Raw genomic sequence first — 23,775 nt, 5'->3', positions numbered from 1 at the left:
TTATCTTCCTGGGGAGAAACTTTCACCTCCTCAGCCGGGCGGTGAGCGCGAGACTGATAGCAGCAATCATTCCTGCAGATAAATGAATTGAAAGGACGACACCGTCTCCCCCCCCCCCCCCTTGATGAATGGGAGCAGGGGGAGGCGTCACGTGCAACCGACGCGGGCGAGGATTGGTGAGGCGGCAATCCCCCCACACACCCCGCCTGGGGCCGCCGCGCCAACGAAGGGCGCGCGGTGGCGCCGCGCGCTGCTCATTGGCCCGCCCGCCTCATCAATCCCAGGTATTGTAAAGCGCTTGACATCCCCTTTTGACTAACAGGGCTGCCAGGAGTAGCAACTTTTTTCCCCCCTGGCAAATTTTTCCCCCTCTTCTCACGGAAGGAAAAAAAAATGCAATGATTCCTTTTCCCTCACATAGTCCATAGCCCCCCCTCTTCCTCCCTCCCTCCCTTCCTCCGCCCTTCTGTCTTTCCCCCTTCCCTCCCCTCCCTCATGTCTCCTACCCCTCCCTCTCCTGGTTTCCCCCCTCTTCTTCTAAATTCCCCCCTCTCTCCCCCTTTTTAATGCCTCCCACTCTCCCCCTTCCTCTTTCTCTTTCCCTCCCCCTTTTCCCTCTCCCTCTTCTTTCCCTCTTCCCCTCCACATCCCTCTGACACTCTCCTTCAAACCTCCACTGAGCGGTTATAGACCAGAGACCCCCGGCGTCCCGGAGAACAGCAGTCGGGGACTAGCCCAGAAACACCCCAAAGGCACTTCCAGAATGTCCCGACTCAGCAACTTTCTTTTCTCCTACCCTCCCCATCCCCTCCCTTCAGGGGCAGCAAAGGAAGCTTTTGTTATTTGCTCCTTTTGAAGTTCGCTTCCTTTCTGATGGGGCTCTACTCCTGTTTATAATTTAAGATTCGGGAGCGAGTGAGAGCACTCCACTCTCTTTTCTCTAGAAACGTTATTTCTTGGTGTCTCCCATAGCCTCAGTTTCCCAGACTTCCTTCCTGCGCGCCCACTCACACCCAAACACAGGTGGATGGAGCTCTTAAACTTTTCCCGGTTCGTGAGGTTTGTCGGATTGGGTTTTGTTTGTTTGTTTTTTGTTTTTAATGGTAGTTTGGAAACCTAGTTGCATTATTTCCCTTACCCCTCCTCCCTCTCTCTCTCTCTCTCTCTCTCCCTCCTCTCTCTCCTCTCTCTCCGGGGCCCATCCGTTGTCTGCGTTGCCTCCTACCCCCCCAACCCACTCACTCTGCCCTCCAATTCCCATCCCCGGGGCCCTTTCATTCAGGTAAAACTGTAAATTTCCCAACGAGCCATTGTTCCTCTGGATCTCCCAAAGCTCCCAAGAGATCTCGAAATACTTTTTTTTTTTTTTGTATTTAAATCCCTGGTAGATAGGACCAATGTAAATTTTGTGACATTCAAACCTTTTCCAGTTCACAAATCAGTCACCCTTGTCACAGTTATTGAAATTCCGCAACTTGCCACAACAAGACGGTGGAAAAAGCGGGGCGCGGTCTTTGTTGCCGACCAGGCTTTTGATCGCCAGAGAAAATTTACTTACCTTCAGATGAGTGAGCAGAAAAAGAAATAACACTCCCTTTGATTTAGTTAGGAAAATGCAGACATTTGGATTCCGTGCAAACATACAACACTCGCTTGTTTTCGCGATGCGGCCCTCGATTAACCTGCCTTTGCCCAGCGCAAAGTCTATTCAACAACTGCGCGTAGTTGCTTTTTGTCCCATCCACAAAGAACCATTGACTATATATTAAAATGATTGTTGAAAGGTAGAGGAGTATGGCACCCAAAAGCAGGGGGGAAAATCCCTGTAACTCAATCAATTAAAGCGAGCGACATTTATACATTTCAAAAAATGCACGGGGATGTGGAGCCCGGGGCGATGGAGGTTGCGTTTCTACTTAGCTCAGTTTTAAGCCCATCAGCTTGGCCCAGGATTTAGCCTTAGCGCCTGCATATTCATTAGGTCTAATTATTTTCTAGTAAGGAAAACACAAAAAGCCAAGAGTCGGAATCCTTCAATTTGCCCTTTGTTTCTAACTTCATTTGGCTTCTTTGCAGCTGAATCAAGGCTCTAAACTCCTTTCGAGACAAAGGGACCTTCAACTCATCCTTTCACGTGATGTCCGGTTAGAAAACTTAACCAGTTCTCCAAGCAAAAAGAAAATACGACCTCTCTCTCTCTCTCTCTCTCTCTCTCTCTCTCTCTCTCTCTCTCTCCCCCCCCCCCCCGTGTGTGTGTGTGTGTGTGTGTGTGTGTGTGTGTGTGTGTGTGTGCCAGCTAGCTTTCTAGGACTGCAGGAATGCTGATCAGTACTGGCTATTTCTAGCCTCCTTTCTGTTTTGTTTTTCCTTAGTCCCCCGCCACCCCCCCCCCCAACTAGATTCTGGTTTGGATACAGTGAACTGGACTGTCCTTTACAACACACACACACACACACACACACACACACACACACACACACACACACACACTTCTTCTGGCTCTGAAGTCAGTTTGTAGATGACTATGATTTCCCTTTATCTGAAGAGACTGTGCTGAGTATCTGTGCTTGTGGGGCTAGGGAATATAAAGAAAAGAAAAAAGAAAGAAAGAAAGAAAAGATAAGATAAAGACTGTTCTGCCCCCAGCAACAAGTCTGCGTTCAGTGGTCCAGCCCTTCTCACTTAATCTGAGTGGACTCCTTAAGGAGTGACAGAAACATTTGGAGCAGACAGTGTTAAGGGCTACTTTCTTTTTGACCTATCATATATTTTCCGGGGGGGAAATGATATACCAGACCGGTTCAGGTTTTTTTGCTCCAACAAAGGGACGTTGGATCCTAGAATTATTAAAATCGTATATTCTAGGAGATATTTTCCCTAGAGGCTGTGCTGCTCTTTCACCAGGGAGAACAAATATTGAGCCCACCTTGACTGCTTAAAAAAAAAAATAGGGAGGGGACCTGAGGGAAGGGTGGCTGTTGGGAGAGGGGAGGGAAAATAATTCTTCAGAAAAGAAAGTCAGGCTTCTCTCCTCCAGTCTGTGGAAAATCCACCGGGAACATTGACAGAGGGTAATTTTAGGAAACTCATCCAAATATACAAGGTAAGAGCAAATGTGAGAGGGGGAAAAAGTTGTGGGTTGTAGAAGTTATCAAGTGGGATTTGCGGCGCTCTCTGCAGGAAACGCAAGCGGCTCCAGTTCAAAGCCACATGCACCAACGTGACATATAAGCCATTAAAATATCATCCTGACGGCTCATTTCTGCTTCATCATACATTCCCCAACCGCTTCCCCGAAAGCCGGAGAAGGAGAAATGAAGGATGACCGCCTCGGTGGAACCACAAAAGAGGCTTAGAGGGGTTTCTGGTCCCCCTTCATCCACCCCAAAGTGATGTGCAGAAATGAGGTGATCCTGGCAACAGGTGGAGCAGGGTAAGTGCTTGAAACCAGGGGGGTCAGACGGGGAAGATCTGTATCCCCAGCGGCCTTGTAGTAAATGTCCTTATAGGGGCCTTAAGGCACCCAAACCACGCTGGGAGAATTGGCCCAGTCAGATTTTTTTTTCCCCTCCATCTCTACCTTCACACACACACACACACACACACACACACACACACACACACACACACCGCTGTACAGGCCCCACCCCACTGATTCTAAAGGGGGTGGGGAGGGGCAGCGTTGAGGATGAGTCCTTTCTTTCCTTCCCGGAGGAGTGGGTGCAAGAAAGACAGATGGGGCTCCTACTGGCAATGGCACCAAAAACAGCTTGTTGCCCTCTTGTCTTCGCTCCTCTTTTTTGTAAATTGCCTGAGTGTGCCGACCGTGGGCACAAGAAGAACAAAACTGACCAAGTTTTGCCCTTCTTGTTCGTGGCGGAAACCAAGAGGGTGTCCACCGAAGGGGGGTCTTTGCAGGCAGCCTTTCTGCTGTTCCCTCCGGCAAGGATGGCAAGGGAGGGCTTCGGCTTACCCTCGCGAGCGCGGGATAAAGAATCAAGTTAGTGCTGCGGGAGGGTACACCATAGAACTTCTCCGGATACTCACTGAGGATGCCGTCTTGGTCCTCCTCGGGCCCCGGATGCTTGTCTGTCCTAATCCTGGTCCTGGTTCAAGACTCTAACTCTAGGATCTGCTCTGTGTGCACAGCGGGCCATGGGTTGGCGAGTTGGCTTTCTTTCTCCAGGATGTGGATGGGGGGGGGTGCGGTTAGCTCTGGGGAGCAGGCCGAAACCTAGACCCAGGAGCATATACCAAATTACCAGCAAGAGAAAAGGGAACCGATTTGGGTGTAAAAGAACTGCTTAGTTAGAAGTCTAAAAAGTTTGGAGTTGACAATGGCCTACCGGGACAGGTGGGAAACAGAGAACTCTGAGAAATCAAGACAGGGGCATGCGAGGGCCATTCTGGGTCTTCATTAAAGTCTACAGAAACTTCCTTTGGATGTCAAAGGTTGGCAGTGACCCCCAACCTCTGATTCTGGGCCATTGCTTTTTTTTTCCCTTCCTGTGTTTTGGGGCAGGGATTTAAAGTAAGGCTACCACCGTGCCCAGGCCAGATTGTCTGCAGATTACCCCCACTGGTTTAGATTTGACTCTGAGCATCCGAAGGTTGCTAGCCTTCTTGCCTAGAGCTAGGGGGCTCCGATCTTTACCCCTCTTGAGGACAGGAGTGAGAAAAGGGACGCGTACAACCCAGGCGCTGGTGCTCCAGGGCTAGTGGAAGGTATCCAGGGAGGTGGGAGTGCAACTGGCGATCGATTAGAGCAAAATCCAGCAACGGCTTTCATCTTTGGCTTGGTATCTCTGAGCCTGCCAGAACTGAGCTCCCCTCCCCAAACCCCCTCCCACCCGCAAGTATTCAACCCTGATAGTTAATCAGTGTGGAACTGAAGTCACCAACTTTGGTTGACCCCTGACCTCAGACAGGCGTGTGTGGACTAAGTCGGCCTCACAAGAGGCCGACTCTCTGATACCTCAAATAAAAATAGTGTCTTCTGCACTACCAACCATCTTGTCTTCTTGTCACTATCAATCAGGGTGCTCCCTGCCACCCCTTTCCTCTCCTCTCAAGGTACAGGATAAAGTATGATTCTGACATATCCTGGGGTGCTTCTTATTGAGTTGGTAGCCACTTGGTATGGAGGAGGCCTCAGGGGCAAGAATTTAGGGGGGGGGAATCAAAGAGCTTTTCAGACCTGTTATTCTGAGGACCTCAGATTCAGGGGGTGCATAGACAGTTCCCAAATGCTCTCCTCATTCTGTTCTTTTCAGCAAGACCACTGGCTAAGTGGTTTCAATTTTGAACCAAAGAGAGGGTGGCCCTGTTTCCCTGCACAGGCTGGATGACTTAGCTCCTGTCGAACTATTTAAGGTCCCTTTTGTCTGACTTGGTCCAACCTTTGAAGCATTTGCTTGCATGCCCATAGAAGCGTTTGTAGTGCACTAAGGACAGGCACATAGGGCATGAGGGTAAAAGCAATTGAGACCTTCTAGAAGTTGACCTGTGCCAGCACTGTAGGAAGAGAGAAGTTTCTGGGGAAACTTATACCCCCTTTCCTAAGAAGCAAACAAGTAAATTCTATGATTGCCAACCAACCAGGAACTGGGGTGCCAGATCCTGCCATGAGGACATTCAGAGTGAGGACGCCCAGCTCACTTCCCTTCTGTAAGAACGCAAAGTTGCCCCCTCCCCCTTCTCTCTTGGTCTGTGCTCCTTGAAGGAGCTTGTTACCTTTAAGAAAGAATCTTGATGTTTTTGTTAGAAAGAATTGAAAACAATTTCCTCTGGGAAGAGGTGAGTATACTCAGGCCTGTGCCTGGAAAAGAAAAAAGAAAGGATGAAAACTTTTGGGTCTGAGTTAGAGGTGTGGGGAACGTAAGAAATTAGAGCGCCCCTGTGATACTGCAGCCCTACTTGGGTTTAGCCCCGTGGGTCAACAAGTTAAATAGGCACTTGTTCTGTGGGCTAGAGTGTCAAGACAGGCAGACATCCCATTGACTGAGGTCTTGCTGTGTTTGTCCAGCCTGAGACCTTTTTCAATGACTGTTTGTCCTTCCTCACCAAATTTAGAGTCAACACTAGGTGGATTGCTGTTTGGCTGCTCTACTGCCTTCAGCCTTGCCTGACAGCTGCAGAGGTCCTCAGAATGCTTTCAAGGATTTATGTTTGCCGGATGCTTAGTAGCTCCAGCCTCTGAAAAGCAATTTTGAGAGAGAGGCATTATTTCTAAACTTTTCAACTATAAAAACAGGAAAACTTCCCACCAAATAGCAGCAGCAGCAGCAGCAGCAGCAACAACAACAACAACAACAACATGGTACATTTTTAATCTGGTAGATTGAATATTAGCTTTGAAAAAAATGAACCAGTAACAGTTCTCAAGTGGATCTGGAGTAGGGGAAGGGACACGTGAGGTTAAAGGACTATTCACTACTAACGAAAGAACAGAATTTGAAAATCTGAAAATGTCTTTTTCCAACAACATAACTAAGCATGATTGCACACCCCTTGAGAGTACAGGACCCTCCCTGACACGCTTCATCAAATGTAAATAACTAACTTAAAGAAATAATGGGATTTTCTGGAACAAAAATTTTGAATTTTAGAAGCCACAGATTTTTGAACATTGAATGAGCACTTCTACCTAAAAGGTAGAGAAATGAGTGATTAAAAATTCTAGCTGTGAAATTAGAAATTTTCAATGTTTTTATTACCAACCCATATAATTTTACAAGAAATGTGAGTAGTCCCCGGCAATCTTTTTTCTTGTGTCTCCAAATTTGAGAATGACCAAAGACTGGCTAAAGGATTGTTTTCAGACTAACATCTTTCTTTCACATTACTCAGGTCACAGATGCTTGCCATAGAAATGTGTATGGTATTGTTTTACTCAATCCTTCTCTTCTCAAGCAGGCTCAAACTCAGAAAATGAAATACAAGACTTCCTTGGTGATGAGGAAACGATTACGGCTTTACAGAAACACCCTGAAAGAATCAAGTGAGTAGTAAAAAAAAATCTTAGTATTTATAGAGATTTGGTGAAGATTGGGTTCTCTCTCTCTCTCTCTCTCTCTCTCTCTCTCTCTCTCTCTCTCTCTCTCTCTCTCTCTCTGTGTGTGTGTGTGTGTGTGTGTGTGTGTTTATGTATAAAGCATATTTGATTGCTTCTCTTTTGGTTATAGTGGGATGTGAGTTTGGGCACATCTGTAGAGTTCAAATGAAACTTAGAATAGCACCTTGGTGTTTGATACATTTGCACACAAATCAATGACACAACATCCCACCAGCAGCCCCGAGGATTAGTCCACAACGCTTACTTCATCTGGGTGTTCTAGAATTAATATTTGAGTACTCGATCATTGAAACAACCACCCTTGACCTTCTGCAATTCCACTGTCACATTATTCTATGACACATTCATCTTGAATTCATTTCCAGACAATTTGATTGGGATGAGGTTTGACATGTATTGGCTTCCATGAAAGAAGCGCACTTTGATCTTGACGATGGGGTTTACATGATATGCACCACCTTTACCAGGGCCACCAGCCTTCTGCAATGTGGCACAGACTATGTTCTCACAATGTGGTGTCTGAACCAAGAGTGACTGACAACCACTCTGCCAGAAATACCTTCATTGTGAAGAACTTAATTTCATATTTCATTTAGAATAAGCATAGGATTTAAGGTTGACTCCCCCCCCTTTCAGGCATCTTTTAAATTTTTTTTCTCATTTCAACGATACAATTCCATGTTTTCTCCAAAGATGTTCTCTTATTGTTATGCAAGACAAGTTTTTTTTTTAAACAAAAGTTAAGTAAGTTAGGAAATGACTCTATTCTACTATTTGGGATGATTTTATGACAGAAGTCAAAAGAGAGATGCAACTATTATATGAATTCAGTTGTCTTGATCTCTTAATGCTGCTACCTTGGAAGTTCTTTTATCAATTTGCTCCAATATTTTGTTAAAAGTCATTTCACAGAAGCATTTCTTAGACATTATATTACATCTAAGTATATTTTTCCATACTCTCAGTTCCATTAATGATGATTAAAGCTAAATTTTCCACAATTAGAAAATATTTCCTTTTTTTAAAAAAAAAATCCTAACAGACCCCATCTCCTTTGCATAATATGGGACTGGACATATGGCAGGCTTTTGGGGCTTAAGTGATTTCTTTTCATAAGACTTGAGATACCTCCATTGCAGGAATCCTGAAGTCAGTGAATAACTTCTTCAGAGATCCACACCTTACTTTGAGGGCGATCATGGCCAAAGATGCAAAAGCAGAACTGAAGAAGTAGACCATTCAGACAACAGAGGCTGCTTGGCCAGGCTCTGGACCATACTCCCTCAACTGAATAGATAATCACAATGTAGCATTGTCTTAAATATCAAAATAGAAAAAAATGGCCCCAGCTATTGATGCCTTGTCTTCCTCCTTTCACCTTTCCAAGAAGAGAGGTCAGATGTCTCACCTAGTGGTCTAAGGAGCTCTGACAGATGATAAAGCCACCAACTGCCCTATTTCTAGAAAGTAAACTAGAAACCATTTGTTTATGCCATTAACGATAGTGACTATTGTGAGCAAAATATGCTCAAGTCATGATTCTGGGCATTAATATTCAGAGACTCTAGAGAAGGAAGGATGTTGGGGGCTACTGATAGGATCTGCTTCGCTTGAGCTCTCATGAAAGTTTTAGTGCCCTTTCTCTTGGGATGCTCCATTTCTTTGCAAACCAAGCAGGGAGCTCCTGAAAGCAAATCAAGCTCCAGTGAAAATTAGTACTTCTGGTCAATTGACAGTTTCTCAAACTGGGGGTGTCTATATCCTAGGACATCAAAAAGACCTCTGGAAATACTAAAATACACCTCTAGGACATTGGTGCTCTAGGGCTTGTCATTTCTGATCAGCTTGAAGCTGCTTTGGAGTTTATTTTAGAAATACACCTTGAATGGCCTCACATAATTGCTCAAAGTTCTATGTCAGTAAATATAAATGGATACAAAAACATTTTTTCCCCTCTATCTCTGTCTCTGGGGAAATAGACCTTAAAAGAATGTCTGGTCCCATTGTTATGTTTAGCCAACCAAGGTATGGGCCATATGGCTCCAAGAACCTTGCAAGGAGCAGGCAGCCTCTGTGACCTGCAGGTCAACTGACCCCTGGCTACTCAAGAAAGGTCTACCCAGGATGGGTCCAGATGTTTTTAGTGCTTCAAGGGAAGGCTGCATCTGGGAAGGCGCTCCATGGGGCCAGGCTACTGTCAGTGATTTTGGCTGAATCAGATGTGTTTGCCCTTTTGCTGCTGGCACAAAAAGTCATACACATGTTCATACCTTTCCAAGGGCAAAGTTAGTCAGACAGACTGTATTCTAGAAAGATGTGTGTATAAAAACCTCTGGGTATTTTGTTTTGTTGTTTTGTTTCTAACCTTTGGATACATAGGTCAGTGCTTACAGTTCAGGAGTTCTGTAAACTTGGATTTTCTTTTTTAAAATCTTTCCCTCTACAGCCTGCTAATGGAAAGTTAGCATTTTCTCCTCTTGTGAAAATGAGAATCAAACACATGACTGTTAGGAGTTCAGCATGCTCACCAGACTTCCAAATGGTTCTGAAAATAGCTGAAAATGCAAACAACAAACAAACAAAAACCTGTACTGTTATTCACAGCTTCTAATGGGGGGAGTGGGTCACAGTATGCATATTAAGAACCCACGTTGGTTCAATTCAAATAATTAACCAAAGCTAAAGTGGATTGTGAATTTGACATACCCTGAACAATTAATCGTACATAACTTAGGTTTAGGTGAGAGGAAAGGAATTTTAATTCCTGTGCACAGATTTACTATCTCAGTTCTGAGGTTTGGATGATAGAAATAGTTGGACAAGAAGGGACATATTTTTGTTTTCTCTTATCCTGTATGTTGTGTTCCGAGGCCTTTGGGTGGCAGGGTTCAGCTCAGACTCACCTGAATATTTGCTTCATTTTTGGGGGGGGGGTCAGGCTTGAAATTTGGTAGCTGTCCAGAGATGAGGGAAGGGAAAACAAGCTAGGGGACTGCATAGAAGAATTTCTCATCAAAGGGCTGGCTGACTATGGAATTGAAATGAAGCATTCAGAGGGAGAAACAGGCAGGGAAGAAAATAAGTTCCTAGAGTCTAGTTTTTTAAATATCAGGAAAGGCTTTTTAGGGGACAGAAGTCAAATGTCTCCCCTCGTGTGTGTGTGTGTGTGTGTGTGTGTGTGTGTGTGTGTGTGTGTGTGTTCTCCTGTGCTCACAGAGTCTATTTATAATTGCCTAAGTCCTTCCTAATGCAGAACAGAGAGATACAGCCTATTCAAAGCTAGAGAAATTATTGTAGAAATTAATCCCTCACCCCAAGCAGTGATGAATGAAGAATGGTACCAAGTCTTAGAAAGTAAGTCAATTATTAAAAATTTTAGAGCCTTGTTCAGTGGGCAGGGATGTAGTAGGTCCCTTGTTCAGCATGCATGGAGTCTTGGATTCCCTTTCTAGCTAGCATCACTGACTCTTACGTGGTGGTGAATATCTATGAACTCAGCTCTTGGAAAATGAAGGCGTGAAGGGGGGGGGGTGGGAGCAGAAGTTCAAACTCATTCAAGTTCTAGATCATCCTGGGCTACATGAGACCTTGTTAAAAAAACAAAAACAAAATAAAACAAAATACATAAAGCAAAAACCCTTATTTACTAGGCGTGGAATGTAATATCCCTGAGGAGGGTCAATTCCACCAATTCTAAGTTACTGTTCAGTGCAGTTTGTTCAAACTTGCCCCTTCTCTTAAAGAGCTATGCTTTTTTTTTTTCCTTCTCAACCTTTAGAACTCTTTTTTTTTTTTTTTTTTTTTTTTTTTTTACAAACCCAAACGTTTCTGTGTCTTGGGGATCAGGAGTCAGGAGCTAGGCTCAGGAAGCCGCTGATCCCACAACAGACGTTTCTGAACCGGAATTGAAATCCTCCTCAACTGGTCTTACTCAATGGGCTATGGTGGCAACTCTAGACCGAAGGCCACGGGTGCAGTCAATTATGGCATCCATTCTGTAGAGGCCTGAAGATAGCAAGGACTAAGGTTAAAGCTTTGGCACCAAGTGGACACAGAGTGGAATCAATCGAAGTTGCCATTCGTGGAACCTTCATCTGGCACAGAATTCTGAAACCGCCCCCCCCCCCCAGACTAGTCCCCTGGCCCATAGACTCGTGAGCAAGAACCCAGTCCTTCTATTTTTTGTATTTGTCTGTCCGGAGCCATTTATTTATTTATTTATTTATTTATTTATTTAGCCAGAATTCCCTCGGGTAGATACATGTGAGCTATGGTGAAAGGAGCCCTTTCAGGAGAGCCTGGAGTGAGTTTGAAATAAGACCTCTGCCCTTCTTCATAGCCTCCTCTGGCACAATCTCTCCAGTCAGGCTGGGGTTCTACCTCCAGCACTGCCAGTCACCCAAGGGGGGTGGGTGGGGGTGGGGAGGCAAGGGTAATTGGGAAGGGAGCGTTAGAGACTAAAGGAGCGAAGCAGAACAGAATAGCAAAGTATAGCAGACACCCTGCGGTAGGTTTAGGGAAAAGGAGAGTAGGGCGAGGAAGGTGTTGGGAGAAAGATGCGGCGGGGAGTAGGGGGTGGAGAGAGAAATGTTAGAGACTGAAAGACAATAAAATTAGGCCCTAGGTTCACTACCCTAGGAGTTTCTCTGCCCCAGGCAGTCTGCAGCCTACTTTCCTGCCTTGATCCAGACCCTCTCCTTTGCCGCTCAAAGACAAACTTCCCAAGTACTTTGAGGGGCCTGAATACTCAACCGTGTGGGGACTCTGCTCAACTCCTCCCCCTTCCCCGCGTCCCCCCTCAATGGTACTGGGTAGATGTATAAACTAACACTGCTCGCTTGCTTGCTCACTCCCCGGAGCAAAGTGGCAAAGCTCAGCTTTCTGGAAGCCCCGGGGAGGGGGTGGTGGTGGCGGAGTGAGGTGGGTGGGTTATAGGACAGAGAAAAGAATCCATGACTAGGTCAGAGCGCGTGAGCAGTAGAAGGGTGAAATGCTATTGGAGTTGGGGGGAGGGAGCCAAAGGCAAAGAGAGAGGGAGAGGAGGAGGTGAGGAGAGGGGGAGAGAGAGAGGGAGAGAGAGAGAGAGAGAGAGAGAGAGAGAGAGAGAGAGATTGAGAGAGAGAGAGAGAGAGAGAGAGAGAGAGAGAGAGAGAGAGAGAGAGAGAGAGAGAGACTGCCTGTCATCACTGACGTCGGGCTAGACCACCGGCCAATGGGCGACACTGGCGATTGTTCTCACGGTGGCCTGGGGCCACGGCCCGAATCCGTTCATTTCCTTAAGCGCCCTGCTGCTGCCTCTATAGCGCCTCAGGTTTCACAGAGACATTAAAGGCAGGGGAGAAAAAAAAAAGGGGGGTAGGACTTAAAGAAAAACAAAACAAACAAAAAATCTCCACCACTTTGCATAAGTTTTCCCCCTTTTCTGGTTGTCTTTTCTTTGCACTGACAGACTGCAGTAGTATTGGCAGCTGCCAGACCGAGTTGCAGCAGGCGGTCCTTTCTAGGCCCAGTGGGACCCTGAAATTAATATATATGTCTAAGGATGCTTTAAAATCACCGCCACTTCCAACTTCACCACCTCCGAAATGACCCTTTCTATCACCTCCATCTTTGGCCCGGAGCACCCCTTGGTGATGGTGGACAAAGTAATCTTGAGATTCGGGTCTTACACCTCTGCAGCAGAGGCCGTGCCCCTGGGCACCCACAGATTCAGCCCGGCTTCAATTCCCACCTACCCCATTATCACTACCCCTCTCCAGCTCATGGCACGGCAGGGGACTCGGCAGAACTGCAGCCCAACCGGACGAAGGCGGAGGCTTTTTGATTTTGCTTGGTCCGCAGGGTTCAGTGCTGGGTACGGGTCTGGCTGAAGATCCCAGCACCGACGCCAGAAAACCTAGATGCCGCTGCGCAGGGCTTGTCCTCGAGAGCCGGGGAAAGTGCGAAGCCCACCCCATCGGTTCTCATACACGCTATTTGTCTCGCCAACAGGTAGCAGCTGTGGACACCATGGGCCCCAGCTCGCCGCTACTTCGAACCCCTCGGTGTTTCCGGGCCTTCACGAGCAGCCTCCCCAGGCCTCCCACAGCCGTCCTTTGAACGGACTCCTGCGTCTGGGGCTCCCTGGAGAGATGTATGCGAGGTCGGAACCCTTTGCACCGGGGCCTACGGCCCGCAGCGACACTCTGGCAACAGCCACAGCCCTGCACGGCTATGGAGGCATGAACCTGACCATGAACCTCACCGCACCTCATGGCCCTGGAGCATTTTTCCGCTACATGCGCCAGCCTATCAAACAGGAGCTCATCTGCAAGTGGCTGGGGGATGAAGGCGCGCTATCCCCGCGCCCCTGCTCCAAAACTTTCACCACCATGCACGAGCTGGTCACGCATGTCACCGTGGAGCACGTCGGTGGCCCAGAGCAGGCTAACCATATTTGCTTCTGGGAGGAGTGTCCGCGGCAGGGCAAGCCCTTCAAAGCCAAATACAAACTTGTAAATCACATCCGCGTGCACACGGGCGAGAAGCCCTTCCCTTGTCCTTTCCCAGGGTGTGGGAAAGTCTTTGCTAGATCAGAAAATCTCAAAATACACAAACGAACACATACAGGTCAGTACTCAGTGCTGTCTGTCTCGTGAGATCCCATGGGACACAGACCCTTGGGTTTGAATTTCCTGACGTTCCAACTGAGGGGAGGAGGGAGGTATTTTGCTATCCTTTCCACAAGGCAGATTTAGAAAACGGTAATTAACAGCTTCTGCTTGTAGACTCGCCATCTTCAGGAGGCTGTCTGGGCAGAAGTGGCTCCAGAGTTCTGCCATGCCTGTTGGTAAACATGTGGGCGCTCCTAGCTTACAGATCTGATTTGATTTAGGTTTAGGATTTGAAAATTGAACCCTGGGCACTGAATCTGGAGTTTGGTTTTAAGACTTTTTTTTTTTTTAAACAGCATGACTTGCCCCAAAATCTTAAAGGAAATGGGAACAGTTGTCTCACATTTACAGATCACTTTTGGAAACTTTTCTCCTTTTTAGCCTCCCCATCACCTGAAACGTGGTGGCTTACTTTTGAGCTTTTTTTTTTTTTTTTTTTTTTTTTTGTATTGTTGGCTCCACAGAAGGGACTTTTTTTTTTTAAATCCCTGTTCTTATTTTAGTGGAGACCCAACGGGGCCCACTGCCTTAAATGTCATTTACCGAGCTGTTAAGTGAAATAGGGACATGTGTCAACCACATCTGTTATCTCTAGTTAACGGAAAGAGAAGGAGCCCAGTGAAGGAACCTGCGAGCTAACTCTTCTGGCCAGAAGCATCTAATTAATACAATTGCAAGAAGAAAGTTTTCACACTTCCAGAACAGCCTGTGAAGTTACATTAATTAGTTTAGCAGCCACCGTTTGACTCTCCTTACTCCCCCCCCCCGCCCCCATCCCCTTGCTTGAAGTTTAAGAAGTCAGCGTCTTCTCCCCTCCCCCACCTTGGAGGCGGGAAAAGGGAAGAATGATGCTGAGACCAGAAGAATTCCAGCTTGGTACTCCAGTTCCGCAGGCTATATCCTTTCTACCATTCTGGTTAGAACAGCAACCGTTTTAAATGTCAAAGTGCCTGATAGCTGCAGCACCTGGGAAGAAGTGTGCTTAAACCTTGCCCCAAACTGCCCTTTCCATGAGGTTTAGGGATAGACCACTGGCACAGGCTGAGGAAAGACCGAAATCCACTTTGGATCTTGTTCTTTTTCTCTCTAGCAAATCAGCAATCGTCTTGTATGGTTTTCTAGCGTATGGTCTGAGATCTTCCCCACTCTCTTACCCATTTGCTCCTCTTTCTCTGTCCCCTCGAGTTATATCCCCCAGGGACAGAGAAACAAGTAAGAGCATAATTCTAGCCCTCCGACTTGCTGCTCCAGGGGCTGCCTGCCAGCACCTGAAAGGTGGATTCACAGTCCGGGGCTTGAGAAAGAACTCATCTTTAATGGCAGGGATTTTGAAGCAAACAAACTTATACTGCTCTTTGCCGGCCCACTGTTTGAAGTCTGTGAAGCAGAAACTGGTTAAATTCGTAGCGTAATCGACCTACATCAGAGAAGCAGAAGTGTGCTTGGCTGGCTCTCAGGTTTACATGGACTCAAGACAGAATTCTGAGCGTTCTTTTCAGTCTCTGTCCTGATTCGTTACAGCTTGGGTTAAAAAGAAAGAAAGAGAGAGAGAGAGAGAGAGAGAGAGAAAGAAAGAAAAGAAAAAAAGAAACAAAACAAAATCAAGAGCTGCCCCTGTTCCGGTGTCTCCCTCAAATCTCCTAAGTAATGGCAAGAAAAGGAGGAGGCAAAGCAGCAACAAAATGTTTCTCAAATGGCAATAGAACTCTCTACAAATTATTCATGAAGACAGTTTTCGATTCAACAGGAAAATAATTGCCTTTTCAAATATTAATGGCGTTTCATTTCCTCGAGTCGCAGAAGCGGCGATCAGGAGCCGATTTCTTAGCTGAGATTCTCCCGAATGTGACTCCCAGGCCTGGCTCTGGAGGCGGCGGGTGAAGAAAGGTTTCACTCTGCGGCTGTGACAGAGACCGGGGAAACAATGGTGCGGCGGGCGGCGAGGGAGGTGCAGGCCAGGAGCGCGCGCCTGGCCAACCTCCCAAACTGGCGCGCCTCCCGGAACCCCTGCCCTGGGCTCTTCCCCACCTTTCCCCGCAGTCAGTCAGCTTTCGTGGTGGGGGGCGTGGGGGGTGGGGGTAGGTTGCAGGCCGGCGCCCAGGCCGCTCCGGGGCGGAGTCATCGCGGAAAGAGACCCAGCCACAAGTGCGAGAAAATGGCGCTGGCCCGGCAGCCCGTAGGCCGGCCAACTTTGCGCCCGCGCGGACGGAGACCTTGCGCGCTCTGGGGCCGCCGGAGCCAGGGACCAGAGGCAGGGCCAGGGCCCCGACTTAGGGCCGGAGGTTCGCGGCCTCGGCGGCGCAGTCCAGACTCCAGTAGTCCCGCAGGAGGCTGGCCCAGCACGACGCCGCGGGGTCTACCCTCCCACCCAGGGCGTCGCCCTGGGACGTAGGGGGAGGGGGAGGGCGAGGGGCGGCGGAGTGGCGGGGGTGGGAGGACCCTGGAGCGCAGAGGCCAAGGCGCCTCCTGTAGCTGGGGATCGCTAGGGCCCGGCTGCGCCTGGCCTTCTAGGGGCCTGCTCCTCGCCCCCTACCCCCACCCCACCCCCAGTACTGAAGCGTTTCCGTACCTGCTTTTTTCTTCTCTTGTTTCTCATCTGGAGAGTAATACTTTTCTAGTTCGTATGATGAAACATTGGGATGGGATATGTGGCAGCAGAATTCCCCCCCACTACGCCCCCCCAGACTCCGGTGAGGGAATTTTATCCTCAAATTCTATTCCCTCACCACCACAAAGGCTTATTTTCTTTTCTAAGTTTCAACTGAAAAAGATGCAAGTTATTTTATGAAGAGGAGGGAAGGAGGGAGGGAGGGAAATCTGGGTTTTGTAAACGTTGGTGGAATCAAAGAGGAGAAATCCGGGGACAAATGGGGGACACCGATTTGTTCGTTATACATTTCCTCTAATTTTTTCATAAGACTGTGCCTTGTCCTGTGAAAATGGCAGCGGGCAACATCTTCCTGAGGACCCTAGTGTACCAGTCCTGCTCCAGCAAGGGTGGGCGCTATCTGTGGGCAGTGCGAAAGAAACGGGTTCACCCGGGTTTGCCCGTGGCAGGTTACTTGCAAACCTCTGTCCCAACCTGAGCGCCAACGCCGCCGTCGCGGAATAGGGGCTTTGTTAGTTTTACCAGGAAGCCTTGCCTGTAAACGGGCGGGAGAAGCAATCGCAAAGCCAACAGCAGGTCTTCGCGCTCACGAGTCAGAAGCTAGGGAGGTTCTTGCACCCCTGGTCACCCCGCAAGACCTTCAGTTCCTTAAAGCACAAATAACTCCCCCCTTTGCTATTCGAAACAACCTCAGCTCAGCCGGAGACTTAGAATTCTGGGTTCTGGCAGGATGGGGGTGGGGGTCATTTTCTCCCCTGTATTCCTAGATTTGTGAGCGCTCAGGCCTTCCTGCACATCTAGACCTGCGGGACACCCAGAGGTCCGCGAAGCCCGACCTGCGGTAGCAGGCACTCACCCGAAGCTTGTCACACTCAGGGCCGCGATTTCAACAGACTTAAGATCGCCTGGCCGGAGCAGACTTTTCTTTATCAGGATTTCCTGGCCTGCAAGGTGGAACAGGCGGCCAGGGAATTGTCTGGGGGAGGATCTTAGACCTGAAATTGTCAGTTTGGGCTGAGAGGGCCCCCACTAAGCTACACTGGACAAGGTCTCGGCGACACAGCTGGATCCGTATCATAAATATTACAATCGGCGAACACTATCTTGAAAATTTTCTGATAGATTGGTCAAGATTTGAAGAATGTTGCAGTATATCTGCCCTCAGTGGGTGAAGTGGAAAGGAGAAAGGGCTCTGTTTCCTGGAAAAATAGCCTTCGGGGTGAATCATTGCTCAAAATGCTTCCCACACTACGCACAGGCATGAACTTTTGCTGCTCAGTCTCTCAAATCCTCTCACTGCTTTGGCACTTGCACAAAACCTACTGTAGAAAACACTTTGGAGCAGGATGGAGTATGTGTCCGGCGGATTGCTGGGCAAGGCTCACTAGGGCAGAGACAGATGGCTTGGGCAGGAACTTCAAATCCAGCAACTGTGAGCTCTTCAATCAACTCGGTTCTTTGGGCAAAGGCGCTTCTGTCTCCACACAGATAAAAAAGTTGGAGGAAAACAACGTGCCTGGATAAGGATTCTCAAGAATGGAAATTACTCTGATGGAGTCACTGTCGCTCCTCCTCCGGCTCTACCCCCCCCCACCCCCCATCCCGAGGCCCAAGTCGGAGGTGGCGGGCGGGGGCGGGGGGTTGGAGAGGAGAGCCGTCTTTGGGAATGGGCTTCTTTTCCACACGGGCTGGGGGAGGGGTGTTAGACCTAACGCACAGAGGAAAGTAATTTCTAAAAATCTTTTGTGGGTCTTTTGCTAAAAACAAAAGAGCAATGGAAAGGGTACAATCCGGAGATTGGGACGCGCAGTCCACACCCTACTAACGTCTCTGTGTTACCTCCCCTAGGTGAGAAGCCCTTCAGATGTGAGTTCGAGGGCTGTGAGAGGCGTTTCGCCAACAGCAGTGACCGCAAGAAGCATTCGCACGTGCACACGAGCGATAAGCCTTATATGTGCAAGGTGCGCGGGTGTGACAAGTGCTACACGCACCCCAGCTCTCTGCGAAAGCACATGAAAGTTCATGGTCGCTCGCCGCCGCCACCCGGCTCTGCCTACGACTCGGCTATACAGTCTGCTCTCACGTCGCCCTCCTTAGAAAGCGGCCGTGAGCCCCCGGTAGCCTGCTCAGCGGCGGTGGTTGTGCGTGGCACAGACATGAGAGAATGGTACGTGTGCTCCGGCGCTGGGCCAGTGGTGGCTGACTCTGCAGCGCCCCCACCCCAGCCAGACGACACCTTTGGGCCCAGTCGCAGCCACCGCCGCCTTCTGAATCAGGGCTGATTTCCAGAGTGCTGCTCTGGTTTTTGCCTACTTCGAGAGTTTAGGCCTGGCCACTGAGGCTTCAAGGAGTAGGCAAGGAACAAAGGGAGGGATTGTAGAAGGACAAGCAAATAGATAGACCACCATTAAAAGTTATTGAATATACTGATACTAGATCTCTATAAATGAAGTCCTTCTACAGTCATATCCTGCACCCCCTTTGCCCATGAAACCAATGTCCGGGATAAAGAGACAGACAAAAACAAAACAACAATAACAACAACAAAAACCAAAAACTTATTATAATTTATTCACACTTCTGTCAACTGCAGGTGGCAAAAGTAAAGCCATAAATTTTCCCAGTGGGTGTGGGAGGGTGGAAAAGATTTTCCTTGAGGCCTGGGCCATTGCCTCCACTGATGCCAGTCACAGACTCCTTTTCCTTCCCTCCCCCTCGCTCATCAATCCCAACCAGGGGAGTTCAGAGCCCAGGAGGTGGCAGACAGAATTCCACAATCATTTTCTTGCAGACTATTTATCTTTTCCTTTGCCCCCATACGCTGGCCTGTTCCTTAGCTAATCTTGAAAAAAAAAACCACCACCACCACCAACAACAACAAAATAAGCAAATACTACCAACAAAGAAACACACGGAAGTCCTGCATTTTTCCAATCACTTTATAAGGAAGATAAATAAGGGGATTCTGTCCCCTTCTCTTGGGATGTTACATACCTTCAACCCCAATGCCTATCAGAGCACATAGATAAGTCAGCTCAGTCAGACCCCAAACTCCATACTTGCAGTGGGGAGTAAGTCCAAAACAATAGGAAGCATAGACAAAGGGGCGTTAGAAGGCTTTCAAGACTTCTGAGTTGTGAAGCTTCCGGGACCCTTTCACCCAACCCCCATCTGTTTAGGTAACCATCATAGAACCTCCTAGGTACTCAAGCAGGGGACCCAGAGCTGGCTGATGGCATCTTGAATCAGGATCTCTGCAGTCCAGGATGTGCCTTAGACAACAGCACCAATTCTCTAATAGCTTTTTGTCAAAAAAAATAATAATAATAAATGGCAGTGTTAGCCTTGTTTTAAAAGTTTGTGGGCATGTGAGAAATGAAGGACAGTAACAAGTAATTATACAGCCAAACACCTAGTGGGTCTGAAGAGGAGAAAGTATTCCATGTGCTGGATATGAAGACCTGAGGGTGGGTGGGGGATGGGGTGGGGGGGGTAGGGGGTGGGGGGTGGGGGGAGCGAGGTGTTCCAGATGTCACTGGAGGTGAAGAGCAAGGCCTCTGCAGTTATTGTGAAGGGGGAAAAACACAAGCCTTCCTCCTAGCCTGCAACTCTCTAAATGGAGGAGGGAACTGCCTCAAAATCCTAGCTGAGATTTAAAGAAAGGAAAACAAACAAAAGAAAGAGAATGGCAACGAAAAGGAGAAAGGGGGAGTATTGTCAGGCCTGTCCAGTTCTTACCAAAAAAAAAAAAAAAAAAAAAATTGAAGGAAATATGTAGAAGAGGGGAAATGTTTCTGTCTGGGAGGAAGCCTCTAGAAACTCAGCTTTACAACCTGAGCCCCGAATCTGGGGTGGGGGTGGGGTGTAACTCTGTGGTAGAGTCTTGCTCACTTCCCATGAAGCTCTGGGATTATCCCCCGTGCCACCAAAAATAGACACATTGAATACAATAAAAGCTGGACTAGCAATGCTTAACGTGAGAACCCTGTTGTATTGTCTTAGACTACCCCTTCTCAGGATTTGGTTTAAAAAAAAAAAGTCTCACTCCTGTTCCACAGACCCCCACAGCTTCTATCCAATACAGTAACCATCTTGGCCAGAATGGGGTTTTTTCTTGCTACTACTAAAACCCCAGAACTTTCCCAATGCATCTCCAGTAAACCTGTTGTTTGTTGAGTTACAACCTGGCCCAGAGGCAGCCTGGCCCACACGGAGAAGCAAAGAACTTGTTCCCACGGGCGGGCGAGCACTAAGGTCTCTGTCATTGTACATAGAACATTTGAGGGACTTGATGCCTCTGCTGCTATTTCACAACTGCTCCTCCTCATATAGGACTCCTTTCTTTTCTTCTGTTTCAAAACACCTCGTTTTGCCTTCCACCCCAGTCCGAAATAACGAAACGAAATAAAAAAAAATGTTTGGCCGATCACTAATCGCCTTTAATTTTTCATTTGCTTGTTACAGATGTTGCTTGCAAGGTAATCTTGCCCTGCGCAGCTGAGCGCTCGCATCTTGCGCCTGCGACATCAAAGGGCTCTCTCACAAAGCAGTGTTTCTTCGCCACGGTGCATCTTCATGGTAAGTTAGGATTTCTATGGCAATGGGCAAGTCTCACTGAAATCCTGAAAGGCCAAGCCTGGAGCCCGTCCAGGCTTTTCATTAAGGACATAATATTTACGTCTAACAGGCCTTTTTTCTTGTGTATACAAGTATATATTTTTGTTTGACGCGGACTAAATCATTTTCATTTAATTTCCGGTAAACAAAACCCACGCGAATGGGCACTTGTTCCCGATCATAATAAAAATGGATAATAACGCGAGGGAAGAAAAGGGCCGCTTGAATCGCCGCTCAGCCCTCTTTGTTTCTGCTTTCTGCGGTGATCAGAGGGCGTATTTGGGTTTGATGGCGAGTTTCTAAAGGCGAGGAAATGGTTTGTAAGAAGGAAAAGAAAAGGAGAAAGGTCCAATCAAGCTCGGGTTGTTCAAAGAGTCGCGTTTTGGGGTTGAAAGTGTGAGTTTGACGGTGCATCAGCATGCCGCGTTAGGCTCGCCATGGAAATGCGCGCGGGGAGCGGCCGCTTCAAAGGCGGCACACTTCACTGCGGACACTCTATTAAGATACATTTGCGTTGACCTTTGCTTTCACGCCATTTAATACTGTCACTGTGCTCTCCAGTATATACTTCCTCCCAGGACCTGGCTTGCCAGTGTTTAGGGGTTCACCCTGCACCAGGAGGTAGCGGGCTTTGGCACCCGGGATTCTTTCAAGAGAGGGAGGAGGAGCCGGACTCGGAGAATGTTGACAGCGCCCATAGGCTCCAGAGGCAGAGTAAATGATTAGGGCATCCTGAGAAGCTTACCAAAGGAGCATCCATCCCTAGCTCAGTTGTCTGCAACACTGAGTTGAATGGGGACTTAAGATGAAGGTGGCCAATCTGGGAAAGTATGGGAGCTGCTAACTACTATGCCTCAGGGACAGCTAGTTTCACTGGGTTTCCCAGAGGTGCCCTACTGCTTCCTCACCCTAGAAGTCTTGAAGTCCCTTAAACTTTTTCTCTGATATAACGACTGTGTAGTATCTCTCCTTAGGTCTGGGCTGGCTTTGGGTACAAACTGAAAAGCCCAAGGCCAAGGGGATGAGGAGATGGCAGCAAAGTTAGAAGTCCATGTTCCCTTAATTGTCTTGTTGTTTATTTTATCCAAGTACCCTGGTGAATAGGGGAAAAATAAACATGGTGGAAAAAAAATCAAACAGTAGAGTCTTCTTTAGTGCCTGTCCTTGTGGTTGAATAAACAGGATGGTCTGCCTTCTATTGAGCTGAGAAATCTTTGAAGTGGGAGTTATTATCTGAGACATTCCTGCTCGTCGTCCTAACAACGCTGGTGAAATGTAAAAGGTTCTTTGTCAGCGATTTGTTCTCCTCTCTGTCAAACTCACTTTGCCCCCATTGGTTTCAAACCATTGCTAAAGAGATAAAAAAAAAAAATCAAACTTCTTAAACAACAACAACAACAACAACAACAAAAATCCCTACACTCCACCAGCAGATAACTTTAGGAATAAGTTTTGCTAAGGGGGAAAAAATCATTGTGTAATCTCAGTTCTGGGTGATATGTTCAGATGTTGGAGGGCCCTTTGCACCAAAACTAGTGCATTAGGTAATACAAGGACAGAGACAGAGGGTAAATCTCCCAAGTCTGTGCTCCTGTGGCTGTGCTTTCTTTCCTGGCCTGCATTCCCTCTACCCAGGTTTACTTACTAGATGAATTCTCTGGAACGTACACCTGAATGAAAACAAGTAATGTTAAAAGTTTTCCCGTTTTCAAAGAAACTTCTGCTATAAATAGACCCATTGTTTTTCCTCACCACTAGCGGCAATCAGCAATCACCATTTATGTCATTAATCTAAAGGATGGTAGCATAAAGGAGAGAATTGTTCTAATGTTTTCCTTTTTTTTCCCCTTGATTATCTCAGAGTTCTGAAGGTTTGGTTTACAAGATAGTGACCAAAAAGTGCATGCACGTGCCAGCCCTTTTCCCTGTGTGTGCTTCTTCATCTTATAGTGTGTGCCTAGAAAAAGAAACTTTGTCCCTGTTTGGGGGTGGGGGAGTTTCTCAACCTCCTACTGTAGATTGAAAGGTGATTTGGAAAAAAAAAAAAGATGTGCCCATCACCCTACTCTGTGTGTTAACTAAATGATTTGTGAAGAACTTTTCCCCAAGTTGTACTCATGTAATTGGTTATACTTGCTGCAAAAGTCTCTTATATTGATGTTGTTTGCTTACTTGACTCTCCATATGTCTGTTTGTATTGCTAATTTATGGGGGGAAATGTAATGATTGCAGTGAAAGTGAGTTATAAAGTCAGGGAAATCTCCTATAACCCCCGACTAACATACACACAAGTCTGAGTCAACCCTTAGATTATTGGTACCTTGCCTATCTACACTGTGATTTAAAGATCCCCCCCCCTTAACAGCAGTAAAATTATGAACTAATTTGAAAGAAAAAAGTTGTGTGTATTCAGTAGTGATTTTTGAATAAATACAAAGTTGAAAGCTGAGGCATAATCTTCGTGAAAATATGTACATGAAAGTCAAATAAAATAAAATTTTCCCCCAAAAGACTTTGTGTGCATGTACCTTCTATTTGTTGTGTTATTTGGAAATAAATGAGTTGGTGTTTTCTTTTCTTCTTGAACTCCCAGTGTCCAGTTATTGCTTCTTCATAACCTTAGGAGGGATTTGGGGCTCTCTTGTAGCCTGTAGTCAGTCCGTCCTCTTCCTAACTTTCTTCATGGTGTGGCAAGATTATCTTTGGGGCCTAGCCACTTGAGATAGCAAAAAATAAGGGACCTGAGAAAACAATGATCAGAGGACAGACCTCTCTGGCTACACTCTAACCCCAAGGACACCAATGGCAACGACTGATTTACA

At 47.3% G+C, this 23,775-nt stretch overlaps 1 protein-coding gene and 1 long non-coding RNA gene across 7 annotated transcripts; one reads left to right on the top strand and one right to left on the bottom strand.

The window, feature by feature from the left end:
- Positions 1–186: 186 nt before the first annotated feature.
- Positions 187–23,453, top strand: ZIC4 (Zic family member 4). Of its 6 annotated transcripts, XM_084754413.1 has the most exons (7): positions 187–284; positions 2,077–2,144; positions 3,038–3,103; positions 3,181–4,000; positions 6,916–7,000; positions 13,067–13,684; positions 18,185–19,789. In XM_084754413.1, exons 4-7 carry the CDS (start codon positions 3,689–3,691, stop codon positions 18,616–18,618), a joined length of 1,449 nt encoding a protein of 482 aa, XP_084610539.1. In that variant the 5' UTR covers positions 187–284; positions 2,077–2,144; positions 3,038–3,103; positions 3,181–3,688; the 3' UTR covers positions 18,619–19,789. The 6 variants fall into 6 exon arrangements, with proteins under 6 accessions (XP_084610539.1, XP_084610540.1, XP_084610542.1 ...); XM_084754415.1 differs by lacking the exons at positions 187–284; positions 2,077–2,144 and adding an exon at positions 20,801–23,453 and having other exon boundaries at positions 2,472–3,103; positions 18,185–18,503; XM_084754414.1 differs by lacking the exons at positions 187–284; positions 2,077–2,144 and having other exon boundaries at positions 2,471–3,103; positions 3,301–4,000.
- Positions 15,024–16,579, bottom strand: LOC311581878. Its single transcript, XR_014773913.1, has 2 exons — positions 16,298–16,579; positions 15,024–15,629 (listed from the first exon to the last, which is right to left on the bottom strand). It is a non-coding gene; the product is annotated as an uncharacterized lncRNA (long non-coding RNA).
- Positions 23,454–23,775: the final 322 nt, after the last annotated feature.

This window comes from Acomys minous, assembly GCF_964271855.1.
Source record: "Acomys minous genome assembly, chromosome: 13".
In the NCBI taxonomy this organism is placed as follows: Eukaryota; Metazoa; Chordata; class Mammalia; order Rodentia; family Muridae; genus Acomys; species Acomys minous.
This window is presented reverse-complemented; position numbering and strand designations above follow the sequence as displayed.

What these genes read in the sequence shown, in the direction of transcription:
- ZIC4 (XM_084754413.1), top strand. Translation starts at nt 3,689, where the DNA reads ATGAGTCCTTTCTTTCCTTCCCGGAGGAGTGGGTGCAAGAAAGACAGA. An exon ending in AGCGCGGGATAAAGAATCAA is followed by an intron (nt 4,001 to 6,915) that starts GTTAGTGCTGCG and finishes CTTCTCAAGCAG; the next exon opens with GCTCAAACTCAGAAAATGAA. An exon ending in AAACACCCTGAAAGAATCAA is followed by an intron (nt 7,001 to 13,066) that starts GTGAGTAGTAAA and finishes TCTCGCCAACAG; the next exon opens with GTAGCAGCTGTGGACACCAT.